Below are 19,752 nucleotides of genomic sequence, written 5' to 3'. Positions count from 1 at the left end.
ATGTTAACATTCATGAGCATCACTCATGTTAACATTCATGAGCATCACTCATGACAACATCCATGAGCATCGCTCATGTCAATCAACATAAACATTCATGAGCATCACTCATGTCAAACAGTTTCAAAAGCTTCATTTACAAAACTCTAGCTTCAAAAGCTTCATTTACAGAGCTCTAGCTTCAAAAGCTTCATTTACAAAAGCTCCAGCTTCGCAAGCTTCATTTATAGAGCTCTAGCTTTAAAGCTTCACTTGCAAAGTTTCACCCACAAAGCTTCAGTGCAGGGTACACAAATACCGCCTCCGAACAACCGCCACTTCAGCCCATACATGGATTCAATTTGAAGTTTCCAGCCAATAGACTCTATTGACCAAAGACTTGGGGGACTACATTATGTACCATATATTGGGCCTTAACTAGGCCTCATGAAACATACTTGGGGGACTTAGCCCATTACTTATGTATTGAGGAGTGAGCCTTTATTCTATAAAAGGGACTCCCTTACTTTCATTAGAGAGCACCCATTATTCATGTACTGAGGAGCGAACCCTTATTTTATAAAAGGGACTCCCTTACAATCATTAGAGAGCAACGCCGCCAGTTGAGCAACCGCCTCGCCGTGAGCATCACTCCTAACCCATCACTTATGTATTGAGGAGCGAGCCCTTATTCTATAAAAGGGACTCCCTCACCACCATTAGAGAGCATCGCCGCCTACTGAGCAACCGGCTCGCCGCGAGCATCAACTCTAGCCTATCATTTATGTATTGAGGAACGAGCCCTTATTCTATAAAAGGGACTCCCTCACCATCATTAAAGAGCATCAACCCTAGCCCATCATTCATGTATTGAGGAACGAGCCCTTATTCTATAAAAGGGACTCCCTCACCTTTAAACGCCGCAAGCCGAGCCAACCAAGGCAACATAAGCCACGAGCCGAGCAGCCGAGCAGCGTGTGCTACTTCTCGTTGAGCATTATTTTAGATTGAGCACTGCCTCATATCGAGCATCAGTTCAAGACAGTATCTAGTTACTTCGGCCCACACATGGACTGAATTTCAAGTCTCCAGCCAAAAGACTCTCTTGACTGAAGACTTGGGGGACTACTGTTTATACCATATTTAAGGCCTCGTATTTAGACCTCGTATAAATACTCTGGGGACTTAAATGTAATTATGTGATAAAAGAAAGGGCAAATATGTAATAAGTGAGGAGTCCTTATTCTATAAAATGACCCATCACCCTCACAATTAGATGAGGCTCATTCTCACCCTCAGAGACCAATTTCTAGGCCCTCTCTCACCCTCTCAACGCTCTCACTCTCAGAGCTCTCTCTCCCTCAAATAAATACAATCAGTGTGTACGTAGCCCAAACCTTGGGGTGAACCACGATACATCTTGTGTTATTTATATATCATGCAGATTCACGGTCGGATTTACGTTGTTCCAAAACCTCCGGTTTTGTGCATTAACAAACTCAAACAGAAGACAAAAGAGGAATGTTTGGTTATATTATGTCGTTGGTTTCCCTCAGCTGCACCAATCTTGGTACAACTAAATTATGTTGTTGTTTTTCCTTCCTCAGCTTACAACAACTTATGCATTTGAGGATATACATACTATGGTTTTGATGATTGATCTGTTTTCCATAGTATATATTTATGTTAGGCCCTATATGCCTTACTGTTATATCCTTTGTTACCTTTTAGTATATGAGGAAATGGTTGCTATATGATAACTTAGCAGAAGATATATTTTGGCTAATATGGCTAGTGGGTATATAAGCCCATTTGTAATGGCTATCTGTTATGAATGAATTAAGTCTTTAATTTTCCTCTCAACTTATCATTTTTTCCTTTTTCTCTAGCAACTAGAACTCTAACATTTGGTATCTAAAGCCCAGGTGTGCTTCCATGGGCAAGAGCAAGGTGTCGGTGATAATGGTCGACGTTTCTGAGGAGGAACTAGATCGAGAATTTCAGTAGCAGCAAACCATCACTCAATTCCGCGACTTCCATGACACGGTCACAATGATGAACCTTCGTCAAGATAATCTGCAGCACCATATCACAGATCTGTAACAGTCTCTCGCAAATTTGGTTATTCACCGATCTCGGCAAGAGCAATTCCAACAAACCATCCTTGAGGAGCTTCATTCTCTCAAAACCTAACCCACTACCCATCTTGTGTCCTAGATCCCCATAGGTTCCATTCCAATCTCGCTCAGCTCAACACCTTTTCCCACCATCCATAGCCACAACCACTCACTACCTCCCATCTATTAAGCTCTCATTTGACCGTTGGTCATTCATCCCTCTCTCACGGCACGCCACCATTCCATTCATCTTTTCATCTCGTTGCCCATCCCCCTACCTTCATATATTTACCCAGTACTCCAACAACTTTATTTTACATATGTTGGACTCCGAAACTCTATTTTAAAGTTAGTTAATTGATTAAGGAGGACCAATTAGATAAAAGGAAGAAAAAGGGCAGCAACCCAATCAGAAATTAGAAAAGAAAAAAAAAAAGGAGAAAGCTCCTAGCTTTCCCGTGCACGCCACCACCTACACCACCCAACTTCCAAGGACAATTTCGGCCAACTCCAGTGGAGTTTTTCGACGCCACCACCACCATCTTAAATCTCTCATTCCCCTCTACAAAACCCACCCAAGAACCACCTTTAGAAACCACCACGTGTGGCAGGGCGAAGCCACGAAATCTGACCCGTCAACACCGTGTTCGGCCACTCTTTTCAATTTTTTGGCAAATCGCCAAAGCGATGGCCGATGTCACCACTGGTCTTTGTAACCCATCATCCCAGGAGCAAATCCCAACCAACCTTGACCCCGTTGGTCCACCGTAGATGACGAATCGACGCCGGGAAGTTTTAGGCACCGCCGACTTTGTGGGCAAAATTGATCATCTTTCGTCCACTTTTGAGCTTCATGGCAGGTATGAAAGTTGTTCATCTCTTTGAGATTTTCACTTCTGTAAAATTTGAGAATTTTTAGAAATAGTAGAATTTTCCGGCGAACCGTGGTAGCCAACCACCACCCACGACATATGTGATGAGATATGGATAAGTCATATAGGTCACTAGAAGTGACTCCCGACTTATGAGCTAGCATATGTGATGAAATATGGATAAGTTGTACAGGTCACTATAGGTGACTTCAACTTACGAGTTAACATTGATTGATGAGATATGGGTGTAGTCGTACAGGTCACCATAGGTGACTCCGACTTGCGTGCTAGTATGGGTTATTAATCACATGATTTTTGATATTGCTGATGAGATGCTGTGTTATGGCATATTTATGGTTTACTATTGATATACTTTTGATTTCACATTGATACGTGGTATGATTTTCTGGAAACTATACAGGTGTTGCAGCGAGGGGTTATAATGTTTTAGATGGTTTCTATTAAAATTTCATTTCTAGGGCCACTCACCCTTATTTTGTTTTCACCCTCCAGGTTTTATTAGCTGAGCTTTCTTATCGTCAAAGATTCGTGGCGATTCTTAGTATTGGAGATTCTTTCGAGGGTACAATTCTTAATCCACCATACTGTACTTACTTATGCTTTAGCGTCACGTGTGAAGTGGGTTCCTTCCCGCTCACCAGCACACTATAGTATTTAGGCACTTTTAGGTTTAAATTTACTCACTTTTTCCACATCATCACACTTTATGGCTTCGTCACCTTCCAGGTGTTGGCCAGCCCAGCTTGATTCAGAGTCCTAGTGAACATTCCGGGTCGGGGTGTGTCAAATAGTCATATGATTTAATCTAATTTATGTGAGATTAAATCTTTACTGTTGGATATCCTTGAATATTTGGTATTTAGTAATGTACTAATGTTTTTTCATTAAGCTCTTATTTTGGGTATACTTGAAAGTCAAATGTTTTTTTATATTTATTTTTGTTATGTCGTGAAGTAATGTTTATGTGACAACGTAGTAGGCATATACTAATTTAGTATTAGGTCTTCTATTTGTTTTTTGTCAAATTATGTTTTTCATTTTCATTCATTCTTGATTTAAAATATATTTTCTTTAATGTGTAACGGGTCGGGTCATTTTAGTTGATAATATTAACGGGTCGATTTTGGGTCGGGTTAGATTACCCGTTTACTTTAACGGGTGCTACACGATACGACCTGTTATGATATCGGGTAAGTCACAAAAAAGACACGGATGTCAGGTCTAGCGCACCAACCATTGCAAACGCTCCGCCTATCATCCTCTTCCAACACTACTTGCGCAATTTTGTGAGCAACAAATTCGGGGACTGGATTCAGTGGCTAGCGTGGGCAGAGTGGTGGTGTAATACCACCTTCTAATCCGTCATCAAAATGACCCCCTTTCAGGCCGTGTATGCCTACCATCCACCCACGGTGTCGACTTACCTTCATGGTTCTTCTTCGGGGCACCTGGTCGATGTCACCCCCTGTGATCGAGATACCCTACTAAAAAGTTAGGTGAGCATCTGCAACTTGCACAACACCGAATGTGCCAGCACACTGATAAGCATCAATCTGAACACTCATTTCAGTTGGGGATTGGGTTTTCCTCAAGCTTTAACCCATCACCAAACCTCGGTGTCTAAAACTCACTGCCCGAAACTGGTCCCCTGTTACTATGGTCCTTTCAAGATGCTTGCTCCTGTTGGTCAGGTTGCTTGTACACTAGACCTTCCCCTTCAATCTCCCATTCACCCTACCTTCCATATCTCCTTGTTGAAACCGAAAATTGGGACTCATAATGTGACTTCTCCCGTTCTGCTACCAGTCTCCTATGAGGGTAATTTCATGTGATCCCCTAAAAAAAAAAAAAATCTTTCAAAGGGTCTATTCAAGAAGGCCTTCTGGAGCATGATGCGACTTGGGAGGATGTAGACTCAATACTCACCCGTTTTCCAAAATTTACAGCCTGAGGACAAGCTTGTTCAAGGGGGATGCCATGTTAGGCCGTTACTGTATTTGTAGTTAGGCCTTTACTGTTAACTATCATATATAGACCCGGCAGTTTCTGACACGACACCAAAACGACACGAAAATAACGGGTTTCGGGTCAACACGATAACTTATCGGGTCATTATCGGGTGACCCATTAACAGGTTCTTAACAGATATACACGCGGATAACACGTGGGTAACCCATTAAGAAAAAATTTATTTTGATAATTTTAAAGTTTAATTACTAAAAGATTTATTATAAAATACAATAGCCATATTAATATATACAATATATTCTATATTAAATATATAGTTTTGTAGTATTATTCTATATAAGTTAAAAAAAAAAGTTTTAGTCTTTATTTATTTTTATTATGAGAGTTCCTCATTATCATTATTAGGATAAATTTTACTTAACATGTTGTTGTCCAAAATTAAAATAAACTAATATAGTATTTGTATAGGCAAGAGCTAAGAAGACATACATACAAGTATGAAAAAAGTGAAAAAATATATAAACACTCGTGATTCATCATTATTCCTCCACGAGTAGATAATGGTTACACTTACATTATCGTTTAGATTTTTAAAATCCTCCAAACCTTCATGAATAATGTTTTTTATTTGAGGGAAAAATTAATAAAATTAATAATAATTATTGTAAAAGTGTAAAAAAAATGTAAAAAAAATATACAATCACTCATTGTGACAAACTTTACAATTTTCATGAAGGGGTCAGCTTCAAAATCCAACACTGTAATTCATAAACCTTAAATTTATATTTAACTGTCGATTGACATTTACGTTTTATTCTTCTTACTGAATTTAATTTTTAAAATTTTCTTTTTTAAAAAGATGATCATCTGGCAGATGTAAGAAGATGAACAGTTCAGATCTTTGATATCACGTTTCGATATTTACGGTTAACTGAAATATGAGTCTATGTTATATAGTTTGTAGAAACTTTATAAACATCAAGCAATATTTTCACTAACCGTAAAACTCTGAATATAATATCAACGATCCAAACCGTTTATCTTCCTGCATCCTCTAATAGATCAAGTTTTCAAAAAAGAAAATCTGAAAAAACAAAATTTGATGAGAACAATAAAGCGTAAATATAAACAACAATTAACGGTTAAATTTTGATCTATGATTTATATGATTATAGTGGCGAATTTCAAAATTAAGCTCTTCATAAAAGTTGTAAAGCTTGTCTTACGAGTGTTTATATATTTTTTCTATATTTTTTTACACTTCTACATTAATTAAAAAATTATTAAATACTTTAGGTGAGTGAAAATATAATTAAAAGAAAAATACGTTTTTGTTTGTGACAATATGGTATGTATATACTTATTTAGTATTATGTTTTTCATTTGATTATTTATTGGTTTAAAATATATTTTCCTTATCAGGTAATGAGTCGGGTCATATTACTTGTTAATATTATCGGGTCGATTTCAGGTCGGGTCATTTTACCCGTTTATTTTAACGGGTATTACACGACACGACCCGTTAAGATATCGGGTATGACACGAAAACGACACGAACACAAAAAACACGACACGAATGCCAGGTCTAATCATATATCACTAGTGAAAAAAACTACAAAATAAAGAAAAATAAAAACAAACATCCAGTTAACTTTCCATAAAGATACAGGCAAATCTGAAACGGTTATATCTTCCCAGTTTACCCAAAAAGGAGATATAATCGATTGAACACGGACAATAGAACACAGATGCAACAGAAATTCAATGGAAGATATAATTGGTCGATAGAGGAAAAATCATAAACGATGCGACTACGAAGATGAACGCCCAAATTCGAATCGATCCTAAGTGACAACGAAGAACGCAAACACGGCTTCGCCTACGAGAGAAAGGTTGTCTCTTCTCGACAGTTTTTTATGGCTGCAATTCAGTTTGTTTTTTTATCCATTTCGGTGCTGCGGGGCTCGGTTCGCTGTTGGGTCGGTTGCTGTTGCTTATTTACTGCTTCCGTTTGTTTCTAATCCTGGCAAGAATCTCCCTTTTTTTTCAATTTTTTATTCTGGATAATTTTTTGGTTAATAGGTTTGATCCAAGCAATTGTGTGTGTTCTATTGAGGCTCTTCAATCGATTATATCTCCTATTTTCGTAAACTGAGATCAATCAATTAATGGGTGTGATCCAAGCATGATGTTTGTTTTTATTTTTCTTTATTATGTAGTTTTTTTCACTAGTGATATATAATGGTTAACAGTATTAATTAAGAGTTAAGTGGAGGGACAATGGTGTTCTTATTGCAGATTATGAGGGTAGAGATTCAGATGGTTGGATTTTACAGGTGTTTGAGACATGATAGACGAGAAGAAGAAACGCCGGATCAACAAATACGCTTACGTACGCGTATTTCATTATATTTAGATTTTTTTAAATATTTAAATAGATAAAAAGTTAACAGAGTTATTTCTTAATTAAGTTCAGAACACGTGTCTATATATTGGTAATGAGACACAATAAGAGACGCTAAAAAAGCGACAGCAGATCTTTGGCCTACCATGATTCTGATGCGTGGTCTCTAATTTCAAATTTCTGACACAGGAATCAATCAATGTTGATGGGTTTTTATTTGATATATGTTTTTAGGAATTTTAGGATTTCAATTAATGCCCAATTTCTTATTTCACATAATTTCTACTTTTTATTATTCAAACGTTCACTTCAATTAATAGAAAAGATGGGAGCTTAGGATGATTTCACATAAATGTCTATTTTTCACGAGTTTGTGAGTGAGCTGAGCAGCTTTGCAGATTGCAATCCACCCCAATTTTTAAATCCTAATTTCTCTCCTACTCAATTTCGTCTGCCATTTGGTAAATTTTCACATATATTAGTACTCATGATTGAATATGTTGTTGTTGAACTCATCATTCTTGAATGGATATGCTGTTCGCTAAAGCTATCCTTTATAACTTATTCAAGCTCTTCGATCAATGTTCTCATGAACCATTATGTTTACGCGTTTTGCGATTATATGTAGTTCATAACATGTCGTCAATAAATGTTTATTAACTTGCTTATGATTGGGTATATATGTATATATGTGTGTGTGTGTATATATATATATACACGATTCTTTTTTTTTTCGTTAATTTGCTTATGATTTTATCTATTTGGTTGGGTAGTTTATAAAATGCCTCAATCAAGCATGGAAGGGGAAGTGGACGAAGAGGAGGAAGAAATGGAAGTGGAACAAATGGAAGAAGAACAAATTGAATAAGAAATGTCATGCTTCCTTAAGAAATGTAGTCGAGGATATTTGATATTTTTCTTTAAATCACAATTCAAATGAGAATGGGGGAAGAAATTCATTTATGTTGCAAGAGTCAACTAAATCCTAAGAAATCCATGAAAGAAGTCTATACAAATTCATAGATATCTATAATAGAAATCCATATAAATATGCCAAAATCCATATAAAATTGTGAATTTATTAAAATAGTTTGAAATCTGTCACTTAAAGAAGGGATTAATGTTAGGGAGATTAAATTTGTAAACTAAATGATGTGTCACCAATAGGAAATGATCACATTTATGAATGCTTAAGTAATAATTTAATCATCAATTTTCATATCATTTAGTTTACAAAATTTAGTTTCTCTAGCATTAATCTAGAAAAAAATCCATTAAAATTCTTTGAAATCTAAATTGACAACACTCGCAGTTAACCCTATTATATAATAAAAGACAATGTAATGGTTGTGTTTTGACTAATCCTAGTTAAAACAATAAGGGGGTGTTTATTTGGCCTCTTTATACTTCATTGGATTGGACTGGCTTAAATGGGATTGCCAGGCCATGCTTAGTGTGAACAATGTTAATGAGATTGAGTCGGACTCACCCCACTAAGTCCTTCGCTAGGTAGTCTTAGTGAGTCCCCCCGAAATGTATTGGATCGTTGATCCCATCTCCAAATCTGCTTGTTTGCACACTGCATCGTCTGCACGTTGCTTCGTCTGTAAGCATTCTTCTCTGCAACTCTGTTTGCCCACCCCCAAATCTAAAATCCCACCCCACCCATTGCCTAAATCTCAAAATCCAACCACAAAATTAAAATATATATATATATATATATATATATATATATATATATATATATATGCAAAACAATAACAACAACATGAGAAGCTGATTTGCTAGCATTCTTCCTTTTTCCCAGAAAATTCTGAGATGGCTATCTTATTCTGGAATTGCAGATGGAGAAGCCAACGCATGTATCAGAGGGTGGAGAAAGATTCGAAAAATTTTGGGAGAAAAGAGGTTGAGGAAGGTGGAGATGCTTAACAGGGGAAGAGGGTGAAGAGGATGAGCATATTTTGAAAGAACTCTCATGACCTTGTTTTTGAAGGGCTGCATTTTGCAGGAAAGAGAGGGAGGAAATGAGAGAATGGGACGGAGTCAAAGGAAAAAGATAGGAGAAGTTTCTAGAGAGAGGTAGAGTGTTATAGAGAGAAAAAAAAAGGTTAAAGTAATATTATTTGATAAAATAATAAAATATTATTAGATATGCGTTAAATAATTTAATATTATAGTTGTTTATATCCTACTTTTTAGTCCGACAATGCATCAAATGTTTCACTATGTTCGTTTTGCTTAACCTATTCTAAGACTGTCCAACTTAACATATTCTAAATCAGTCCAACTTAATCCCTCAAACTACAAATAATGAACCCTAAACATGCCCACTTTATACCCCTTTTTACTAATTAAATCTCATTGGCAATCGCATGGTTTTTTTGGTAACTTTATCGCATGATTCCCACGTGTATACTTTTCATTTTAAAATGCATTGCCAACACTAAAACCAATCTTAATGATGCTTAATTTCTACTTTAATCACATTGGTGCAGGATATCTTGAGTTCAAATTCACACGTTCCCATTTAATCTTGTTTTGTTTTCTTTTAATTTATTTAGCCTCTAATACTTTGTTTTCTTTTAATCACTGTTCTAAAAATCCTCACCTGGTGCCGCCACCGCCCCGATTAATGCCTAGGCATTTGAAAATTAAGAAAGGGGCTTAGACCTGATGAGACACCTGCCTATCCCGCATAGACCCTCCTAGGTACTCGCTTAGGTTGCGACTCACTTAGACAGAAAATAGATAACTTTCATTTTGTATTTTATTTTTTGCAATAAATTGTAAGAGACTTGCTGAATAGTTAAATGAACACACATTATATGCTTGTTCTCCATGTTTTCATTATGTTTCAATATTTCATATTATATATATCATCCTATTTTGTAGTTTATGATGAAATTATATATATTTTAAGTATAAACATACATTTATTTACACGAAATATAATAGATTTACTTAAATCCACCTAGTCCGCCTAGACGCCCGCCTAGACCCCGCCTAAGCGCTAGGCTCCAACCCGCTACTCGACTACCGCCTAGCGTCTTTTAGAATCCTTGCTTTTAATTAATCTTTTTTTTCGTGTGTCCATGGCAACCAATCAAAATCCAAAGAAAGCATCTGATCCCAAGAGCCCTAGTTTTTTCCATCAATCCAAAACCAATCCTTCCTTCCTTGGAATGGAATCACTACTTTGGCTTCTGTGGGCTGCTCCAACAATGATTCTTTGGCCTTCATCTCCACTCCTTTATTTTACAAATGAATATTCAAAGAAATAATGTACATATATTATCTGACGAAATTTGTTCGCTCAGTTAATAGTCTAAGTTGATAATCTGGCAACATAACAAGTTACATGAGAACATTTTCAAACTCTACTACTATACTTACATAGGACATGGATATAATTTCATGATAACTAATGATGTCATTAATTATGAACCACTTGTTGATCCAAAACTTGAATTATGCAGTGGAGTTCTTGAACAACATCCTTCATGGCTGGTCTATCTCCCTTCTTTTCCTTCAGACATGCAAGTCCAAGCTCTAAGAAAAGCTTTACACTTGCCACTAAATTCCCCGAAGGCTCTTCTTCGCTAAGCAGCCGGCGATCCACTACCTCCATAGCAACACCATTGTTGGCTCTTACACTCACGTAAATGGCTAAGTTCACGTCGTCATGATCGCGTGAGAAATCAATGGCTTTTTGTGATGTTAAAAGCTCAAGCAGCACAACTCCATAGCTATAAACATCACTCTTGTCAGTTAACTGATAGTTCCGGTAGTATTCGGGGTCTAAGTACCCTAATGTTCCCTGAGCACATGTCGAGATATGACTCAACCCCGGACAAGCCAACCTGGACAGCCCGAAATCTGCAACTTTTGCGTTCAAATCACTGTCCAGAAGTATGTTGGTTGACTTGACATCTCTATGGTAGATGGGAGTGTGCGCCGCGGAGTGTAAATAGGTCAATGCTTCAGCAGTTTGCAAGGCAATTCTGAGCCTAGTTTTCCAGTCAAGAAATGTCGAAAACTTGCCGTGTAAATGGTCACTGAGAGTGCCATTAGAGATGTACTCATAGAGCATCAATGGCTGCTCAGCTTCCACACAATATCCCAAGAGTCTGACCAGGTTCTTGTGGTTGACTTGGGAGAGTATCCCAACTTCATTTAGTACTTGTTCTGTGCTCTTGACGTTGCCAACTTTTGCAGACTTGACGGCGACGAGAGTCCCATCTTCGAGCTCTCCTTTGTACACTTCTCCAAATCCACCACTCCCCAAAACTCTGTCTTTGGAGAAACCATTGGTGGCTTTCTTCACGTCTTTCAAGTGAAACATTCGAGCCGATTTCCCATCACTATTGCTCTTCAACATGTCTTCTCTTGCCTTAGTAAGTTTCTTCTGCTCCGAGAACTTGCAGGATCTTTTCACTGTGACAATTGCTGTTACTGCCGCTACAACGAAAAATGAGATTACCCCAATCGAGACCTTTAGAGTCAGACCTGCTTTCGTGTTCCTCTTCTTCTTTGAGCAAGTGCCATCAAGATGATCCCAATAGTACTCCCTATTGCAAAGGCAGCGTGAGACACCGCTCGAACCCGTAGGTGAACATTTGGAAGCTGAAGAGCAATCAAGTTGTGTTCTACAAATTGGTTCAAGAGCGGATGCCCATTGAATTTCCAATCCCTCTTCCCATTGGCTCGCAGGCTTGTTTATATCCAAATGAAGGATGCTTCTGAAGGCTTTGCAGCCTGAGCTGTGAAGCCGAATCTTGTATGCTGAAGGCATACCACCAGCAACAAATGTGCAGCAAAGATTAAGCCTGTTTTCGCACTGTAGTGCTCGGTTTGTATCAATGTGTCCTGAGCTTTCTAAGTACCGGTGACAGAGGCTAGATGAAGTGCAATTGAGAGGAGAAACCAAGAGCCGCGGAGAGCAGTTGAAAAGAAAGATAGTATTCGACGAAGTGATGTTGAAAGGAAGTGACTGATTCAACCAGAGGCCCTCACTCACCACCAAGTCTTGAGTAACACATTTTCCGGGCAGCCATGGGGACGGTTGTACCACCATGCGCTGATACGGAGCCATGATTTGAAGAACAAGATAGTAACTTCCATTGAGGGCATGAACAAAGAGTTTCTTAGTGGAGGGGTCACAATGGAGAGAGTAGTCGGGGTCACCACAGTCGGGGCTTGTGCTTAGTGGATACGGAACTTTCATGGGGCCACAGTCGGGGCAGGTCTTTTGGGAGGAGCAGCAGTGATAGATGCAAAAAAGGATGAAGAAACAGCTGCAGAGGAAGCCTGGCATTATCTTTGTCCTGATGACCATATTTGCACGAACAAATGGGAAGCAATGAAAAGCTTATGGCAATACATATGGGACGCAAAGATGGGGTAAATAAAAGGATACGAGGTTAAGTCGGTTGGGTAGGATATTGTGGCCGTCCCGTTACACTCAAGTTCGAATCCCTCTACCCGCATTTTAGAGTAGTTTCGTCAAAAGTTGAAAGAAGGAAACAAGAAGAGAATAAAGTGGGTGAAACAGAAATTGGAAAGTGGCTGCAAGAATCTATGTTAAAATCATAAAAGCTTTGGCGTTTATATGAGCTGTGGATTCCTCCTTTATAGTGTGACCTCTACTTAAGGAAAGCAGTTACTACAAAACGCTTCTACTTTTGTGCTTTCCTTCAAGTTGAGGAACAAATCATTAAATCGAGAATACTAATCTACTACATAGTGAAAGAAAGATTTCCACAGCATAATGGCTAGTCACACCCAGCTTAGCTAGCTAGGATTTTTTCAATGTTCTCTTCTCCAATAAACATACACGTGGATCATCGACGAGATAAGTTAGGGGATGCAAAATACAGAATTATGCAGAAAAAATTACTATGTTCTGCATAAAAGATAAATGATTAACATTTATAACAAGAAAAATAAAGAAAATCGTGAATAAGCAAACGATGATCTGATCATTCAATCTTCGCAAATACTTGCATACCCAACTTCTGCACTATATCCTGAATATTAGATGGTCATGGAAGAAACAACATTTCCTAGTACAAGGGAACTTGCAATGGATGAAATCTCCAAAATATCATTCCCATGCGGGCATAGAGAAACCTCAAAAGTAATTCCTCTATTTTCTCGCTTGTAAGAAGGTAATCCCATTTTCTCTTCTTACTTGAAAGAGAGGTCTTAATGGGAGCAGCCTCTCCATAAATGGGGGTAAGGCTAGCCGACATTCACCTCTCCCAGACCCTGCGTAAAGCGGGGGCCTTGTGCACTGGGTACGATGAATGAAACTTGCAACGCTAATGATATTTGTATCACTTACGCGGTTACCCTAGTCATTGTTGAATTTTTCAGGTCGACGGGCCAAGGGCCCCACTTCAACTATACCGATACTTGATAATTACTACCTGCCCAGTCCGTAAAATGTGGGGTTTTGTCACAAATAGGCTGGGTATTAGGCTCTATGTTTAGAGTTCAGGTTTGTTTCCAATTCCACACTTCTCATGACAAGGACTTGGCTTGCACTGGCTGTAACCTGGCTCTGATAATTATCACCTGCCCAATCTATTAGTTTGGGGGGTTTTATCACAAAATGCCTAGATATTAGTTAGAGATGAATAATCATATTTAAGAGCGATTGGTTCGGTCTATTTCTTTATCTCCCCATGAATCGTACGTTTGAAACGAGAAACGAAAGAAGACTTACATCTCCAAATTTAACTTAGACTTAGCTTGCTTCTTTTTTTCTTTGGGGTTGCTTTTTCCAATAAACGTTGGTTACATTTCTAACTCTTTCTTTCTTCTTTCCCTCACCGCGGTGGGATAGCAAACAGTCATAGTGTCGAACAAAAGGACAGCTTTACGGTTTACAATGAAGAGAATAGCAAGATTTATTTTTCCCACAACCTTTGGAGCTTCTATTCTCCTCATTTACATTACACAAGAGCATGTGCATAAGAATCAGTAGGAAGAGCATAATTTCATTAACCTGTAACAATTTTTACACAGACCTGCACAAGAGAGAAACAAGACCAAACAACTGCTACGTATCCTCTAGTGTGTGTATAAAAAGTTTATAATTACAGTTCACAGAACCCATTACTTACCCAAATGGCATTTTTACTGGCGAGTAGTTCAACGTCCAACCGCAAGTTAAAAGAATATACAGAACAGTGAAGAGGAATATAGGGAAGGGCCCATGAAAGAGAGTTAGAGAGGTATAGAAAAAAGATGAAAAGAATATAAATCATAATGCGAAAGAGAATTGCGATAGAGATAGATTAGCTCCAAGAAATATAAAAAAAATAAATAAATAAAAAAAAAAACTTAAGATTCCTACACTTTGTATGAAAGAGAATGGCAAAGGAAGTCGATTCTGAACACCATCTGGAGGGCATTTTAAGAAATTTACAGCGCTGTAGTTACGTGCAAATATACATGTTACCATGGAAAAAGCCTAAGAGAGGAGGAGAGAGGAGGAGAGATTTGTGGATGAAGACCTTTGGGAGATGAAATTTTGTTACCTCTATACTTGAAACTCAAAATATCTCCAAGATATACTTGAAACTCAAAATATTTTTTCTCTCTGCATAAATCAAAATCCGTAACGGTATTCTACTCGAGGCTTACTACTAAACAGTGTTTATACCATATTTAGGGCCTCGTATATTTGGGCCTTGGGCCTTGTATTTAGGCCTCACACTAAAGCCCATACTTTGTAAAAGAGGAGGAGCCCCTTATTCTATAAAAGGGGACTCCTACCCTCATTCTAAGGGGGGCAAAAGAGCCAAGCCTAAGAAGGCTAAGAGAAGCTCTCATTACATTCAGGAGAGACCTCACACCACCGAGGCTCTCCTCTCCCTTCTCTTCTTTCTCTGGGGGACTTCCCCCAAACGCTTGTATCCATACACTTACAGAGAAACAGAATCAACTACAATGTGGACGTAGCCCAAACATTGGGGTGAACCACGATACATCTTGTGTTATTTACATTTCATGCAGATTCACGGCCGGATTTATGTTGTTCCAAGACCTTCGGTTTTGTGCATCAACATTTGGCGCCGTCTGTGGGAATCGACACAAAAAACTATGTCGGTTCTCTTTCAATTTTTCACCTCCGACGTGAAACTGCAAAAACCAAACGGAACCCAAAGCTTTCCCAGAAAACCCAACGATTCATTCTCTCTCTCTACAAACAGCCTCCTCACCAAACACCTTCTTTCTCTCTCTAGAAATTCCAGTTCTCTTCAGACAGTAAGAGAGAAGAAAGAAGAAGAGGGGAGAGAGACAACAACAATGTCTCTCCCCCCAACGACCATAAAAATTTCAGATCTCTGTACCCTCGATGGCTCGCTACATTTTCCCGAGAAATAGGAAACCCTCAAAAACATTTTATCGAGAAAATATGTCCGACGCTTTGATCAATGGACTCGCCGGAGCTGGCGGCGGGATCATCGCCCAACTCATCACCTATCCTCTTCACACTGTGAATGCTCGTCAACAAACAGACCGTGATCGGAAGAAGGAGAAGAAGAAGCTCGGAACTGTGGAGCAAATATGTCAGGTTATAAAAAATGAAGGATGGGAACGGTTGTATGAAGCTTTGACGTCATCGTTGGTGGGCATGGCAGCAGCTCAGCTGCAAGTCTACAACTCTCAGCTCCCTCTCATGGCAGCCAAGGCCACGCCTTACTAAGTTCAACGAAGTCAACTCTCTTCGCCAGGGCCCCACTCAACTTCTCATTCTCCACCTTTGGAAAAGAATCGTTCTCTCGGAAAAACCTCGTGGTGTATGCTCAGAAGTTGTCGGGGTTGGAGGAGGCCATGAGAATCAAAAGGTATGCGCCGCTCCTGTTTGTTCCAACCATGTTGTTGGTACCATATATTCCTCACCGCCTCTACACGTAACCCACCACGAGCAGAGGCAGCTGCAGCCATGGAGGCTGAGCCAGCATTCATTAGGAACCAACAAGAAGAGAGAGGTGGTGATGAGCTCCCTCCACAAGTCTCTTGTTAGTACATCGTCGTATCTGGTACCACTCTTACTAGAACCACCGCGGCAACTGAACGCATCTAGCAGCAGACTTTTGCGAAAACACAAGGCAAGTGACTTTTGCGAAACGGCAGGCAAGGCTGATCAAGAAAACTCATGAGCTTTCTGTGCTATGTGATGCCTAGATCGGCCTTGTCATTTTCTCAAGCACTGGCAAGATGTTTCGGTACTGCAGTGAGTCATCAAGTGTTCTTATACATGGTGCTCGACAATAATAACAAAGAGTTGCAGATGCCACCAACGCCATCCATGCCACCGTTGCCGGACCTACCAGCCACCTTCAGCTGATCGCCGAGCCCGGCCTCAACCTCCTCGGCTGCTGCAACGAGCTCAACGCCGGTTATGCTGCTAAAGGCTACGGGCGCGCCAGGAGGATTGGAGAGAACGTCGTTGCGTTCACTGTCGGCAGGCTCAAATGTGCTGAACGCGATCGTCGTTGTGTGCAGCGAGAACTTGCCGGTCATCTGCATAATAGGTGGGATGAACTCCAACGATTACGGCACGAGCCGAATCCTTCACCACACGATCGGGTTACCCGATTTCACTCAAGAGCTTCAGTGCTTCCAAACCGTCACCTGTCACCTTAGTAAGAGATTGAGGGTGGTGCTGCAAACTATCGATCATGGCGACTCGGAGGGTCGGCTCGTTTTTGAATCGTTCCTTCACTTCTGCTTCTACGTTTTCCGAAGAGATTTCAGAGCCTGCTGCTCTCTAAGTTAGGTCATTTGGTAATTTTATGTTAAGTGGAAGGGCAAACGACTAATGAGGAGCCTAGAAATTGGCTCTGCTTTTGATTCTGGCATTTACTAGTGCTGCTCAGTATGATGGAGAAGGGAATAAACTTTTTGATCCAAGACCTCACACTGTGTCACTCTTGGAGTTTGGAGCAGTTGAAGACGGGACCCAAGGTGATGGGACCCTGCCAGGAAGTAAGATGCTGATGGAGATACCAAGAAAAGCAAAAGATGAGATCACTGTCTGCTGCCAATGATGAAAGTAGAAATATAGATAAGCTGTCTTATAACAATATCATTATTATTCCACTTTGGCGTTTGCCACTTGCCAAAAGAGAAAAGAGAAAGAACAGGAGTGGGAGAAACAAAAAAAAAAAAAAAAAAAAAAAAACAAAAAACAAAAAACAAAAAACAAAAGCAGAAAAGAAAAGAGAAAGTAAAAGGGAGGAATAAACACCTCACAAGAATGATGTGATTTACTTTTCTCATTTCTAAATGATGTAATTTATTTTTCGTATCTTTCGGAGACATCTGTATACACCCCATCAGAGGGTAATATATATAAACCCCATCAAAGGGTTAAAAAAAAAAAAAAAAAAAAAAAAAAAAGGCAAAGCCCAAAATAAATGGGCTGCTATGTTGTGTGGAGGGCAAATGCCCATAAGCCTAAAATAGCACCAACCATGCCATCAAAAGTACGCCTAGTACTCCACAATTATTCGGCAACCCGCCGTTATTAGCACCAACCAGGTGATCACAAGTACGCCTAGTACTCTAATATTATTCGGCAACCCGCCACTATTACCACCAACCAGGTGATGAAGTGTACAACCCGTACTCTAAATATCATTTGGCAACTAGCCATTCATGCCACCAACCAGGTGATGAAATGTACAACCCGTACTCTAATATCATTTAGCAACTAGCCATTCATGCCACCAACCCGGTGTTGAAATGTACAACCCGTACTCTCATTCATGCCACCAACCAGGTGATCAAAAGTATGCCCAGTACTTCAAATCATACATGAGCATTACTCATGTCATTCATACATAAACATTCATAAGCATCACTCGTGACAATCATACATAAACATTCATGACCATCATTCATGTCAACATTCATGAGCATTACTCATGTTAACATTCATGAGCATCACTCATGACAACATCCATGAGCATCACTCATGTCAATCAACATAAACATTCATGAGCATCACTCATGTCAATCAGCTTCAAAAGCTTCATTTACAAAAGTTCCAGCTTCGAAAACTTCATTTACAGAGCTCTAGCTTCAAAGCTTCACTTGCAAAACTTCACCTACAAAGCTTCAGTGCAGGGTATACAAATACCGCCCCTGAACAACCGCACTTCGGCCCATACATGGATTCAATTTGAAGTCTCCGGCCAACAGACTCTATTAACTGAAGACTTGAGGGACTACATTATGTACCATTTATTGGGCCTCAACTGGGCCTCATGAAAAATACTTGGGGGACTTAGCCTATTATTTATGTATTGAGGAGCGAACCCTTATTTTATAAAAGGAACTCCCTCACTTTCATTAGAGAGCACTCATTATTCATGTACTGAGTGGCGAGCCCTTATTTTATAAAAGGGACTCCCTCACCACCATTAGAGAGTATCGCCGCCAGCTGAGCAACCACCTCGCCATGAGCATCACTCCTAAATTTATGTATCGAGGAGCGAGCCCTTAGTTTATAAAAAAGACTCCCTCACCATCATTAGAGAGCATCGCCGCCTGCTGAGCAACCGCCTCGCCGTGAGCATCACTCCTAGCCCATCACTTATGTATTGAGGAGCGAGCCCTTATTCTATAAAAGGGACTCCGTCACCACCATTAGAGAGCATCGCCGCCTACTGAGCAACCGTCTCGCCGCGATCATCAACTCTAGCCCATCATTTATGTATTGAGGAGCGAGCCCTTATTCTATAAAAAGGACTCCCTCACCTTCAACGCCACAAGCTGAGCCAACCAAGGCAACATAAGCCACAAGCCGAGTAGCCTCGCAGCGTGTGCTACTTCTAGTTGAGCGTCATTTCAGATTGAGCACTGCCTCATATCGAGCATCAGTTCAAGACAGTATCTAGTTACTTCGGCCCACACATGGACTGAATTTCAAGTCTCCAGCCAAAAGACTCTCTTGACTGAAGACTTGGGGGACTACTGTTTATACCATATTTAGGGCTTTGTATATTTGGGCCTTGGGCCTTGTATTTAGGCCTCACACTAAAGCCCATACTTTGTAAAAGAGGAGGAGCCCCTTATTCTATAAAAGGGGACTCCTACCCTCATTCTAAGGGGGGCAAAAGAGCCAAGCCTAAGAAGGCTAAGAGAAGCTCTCATTACATTCAGGAGAGACCTCACACCACCGAGGCTCTCCTCTCCCTTCTCTTCTTTCTCTGGGGGACTTCCCCCAAACGCTTGTATCCATACACTTACAGAGAAACAGAATCAACTACAGTGTGGACGTAGCCTAAACATTGGGGTGAACCACGATACATCTTGTGTTATTTACATTTCATGCAGATTCACGGCAGGATTTACGTTGTTCCAAGAC

The 19,752-nt window shown here is 39.7% G+C and overlaps 1 protein-coding gene and 1 long non-coding RNA gene across 2 annotated transcripts; one reads left to right on the top strand and one right to left on the bottom strand.

Annotated features, from left to right (window-relative positions):
• Positions 1-6,616: 6,616 nt before the first annotated feature.
• On the top strand, positions 6,617-8,305 carry LOC126598428 (uncharacterized). Its single transcript, XR_007614824.1, has 3 exons — positions 6,617-6,849; positions 7,256-7,349; positions 8,135-8,305. It is a non-coding gene; the product is annotated as an uncharacterized LOC126598428 (long non-coding RNA).
• A 2,466-nt stretch (positions 8,306-10,771) lies between these two features.
• Positions 10,772-12,870, bottom strand: LOC126598427 (wall-associated receptor kinase-like 20). Its single transcript, XM_050264797.1, has one exon. It carries the CDS (start codon positions 12,697-12,699, stop codon positions 10,798-10,800), a length of 1,902 nt encoding a protein of 633 aa, XP_050120754.1. The 5' UTR covers positions 12,700-12,870; the 3' UTR covers positions 10,772-10,797.
• Positions 12,871-19,752: the final 6,882 nt, after the last annotated feature.

Source organism: Malus sylvestris, chromosome 14 (assembly GCF_916048215.2).
Source record: "Malus sylvestris chromosome 14, drMalSylv7.2, whole genome shotgun sequence".
In the NCBI taxonomy this organism is placed as follows: domain Eukaryota; kingdom Viridiplantae; phylum Streptophyta; class Magnoliopsida; order Rosales; family Rosaceae; genus Malus; species Malus sylvestris.
Note: the sequence above shows the minus strand (reverse complement) of the source record. Positions and strands in the feature narration are given on the sequence as shown.

Excerpts from the sequence above, each read along its gene's own strand:
- LOC126598427 (XM_050264797.1), bottom strand. The coding sequence starts at position 12,699 with ATGGTCATCAGGACAAAGATAATGCCAGGCTTCCTCTGCAGCTGTTTC.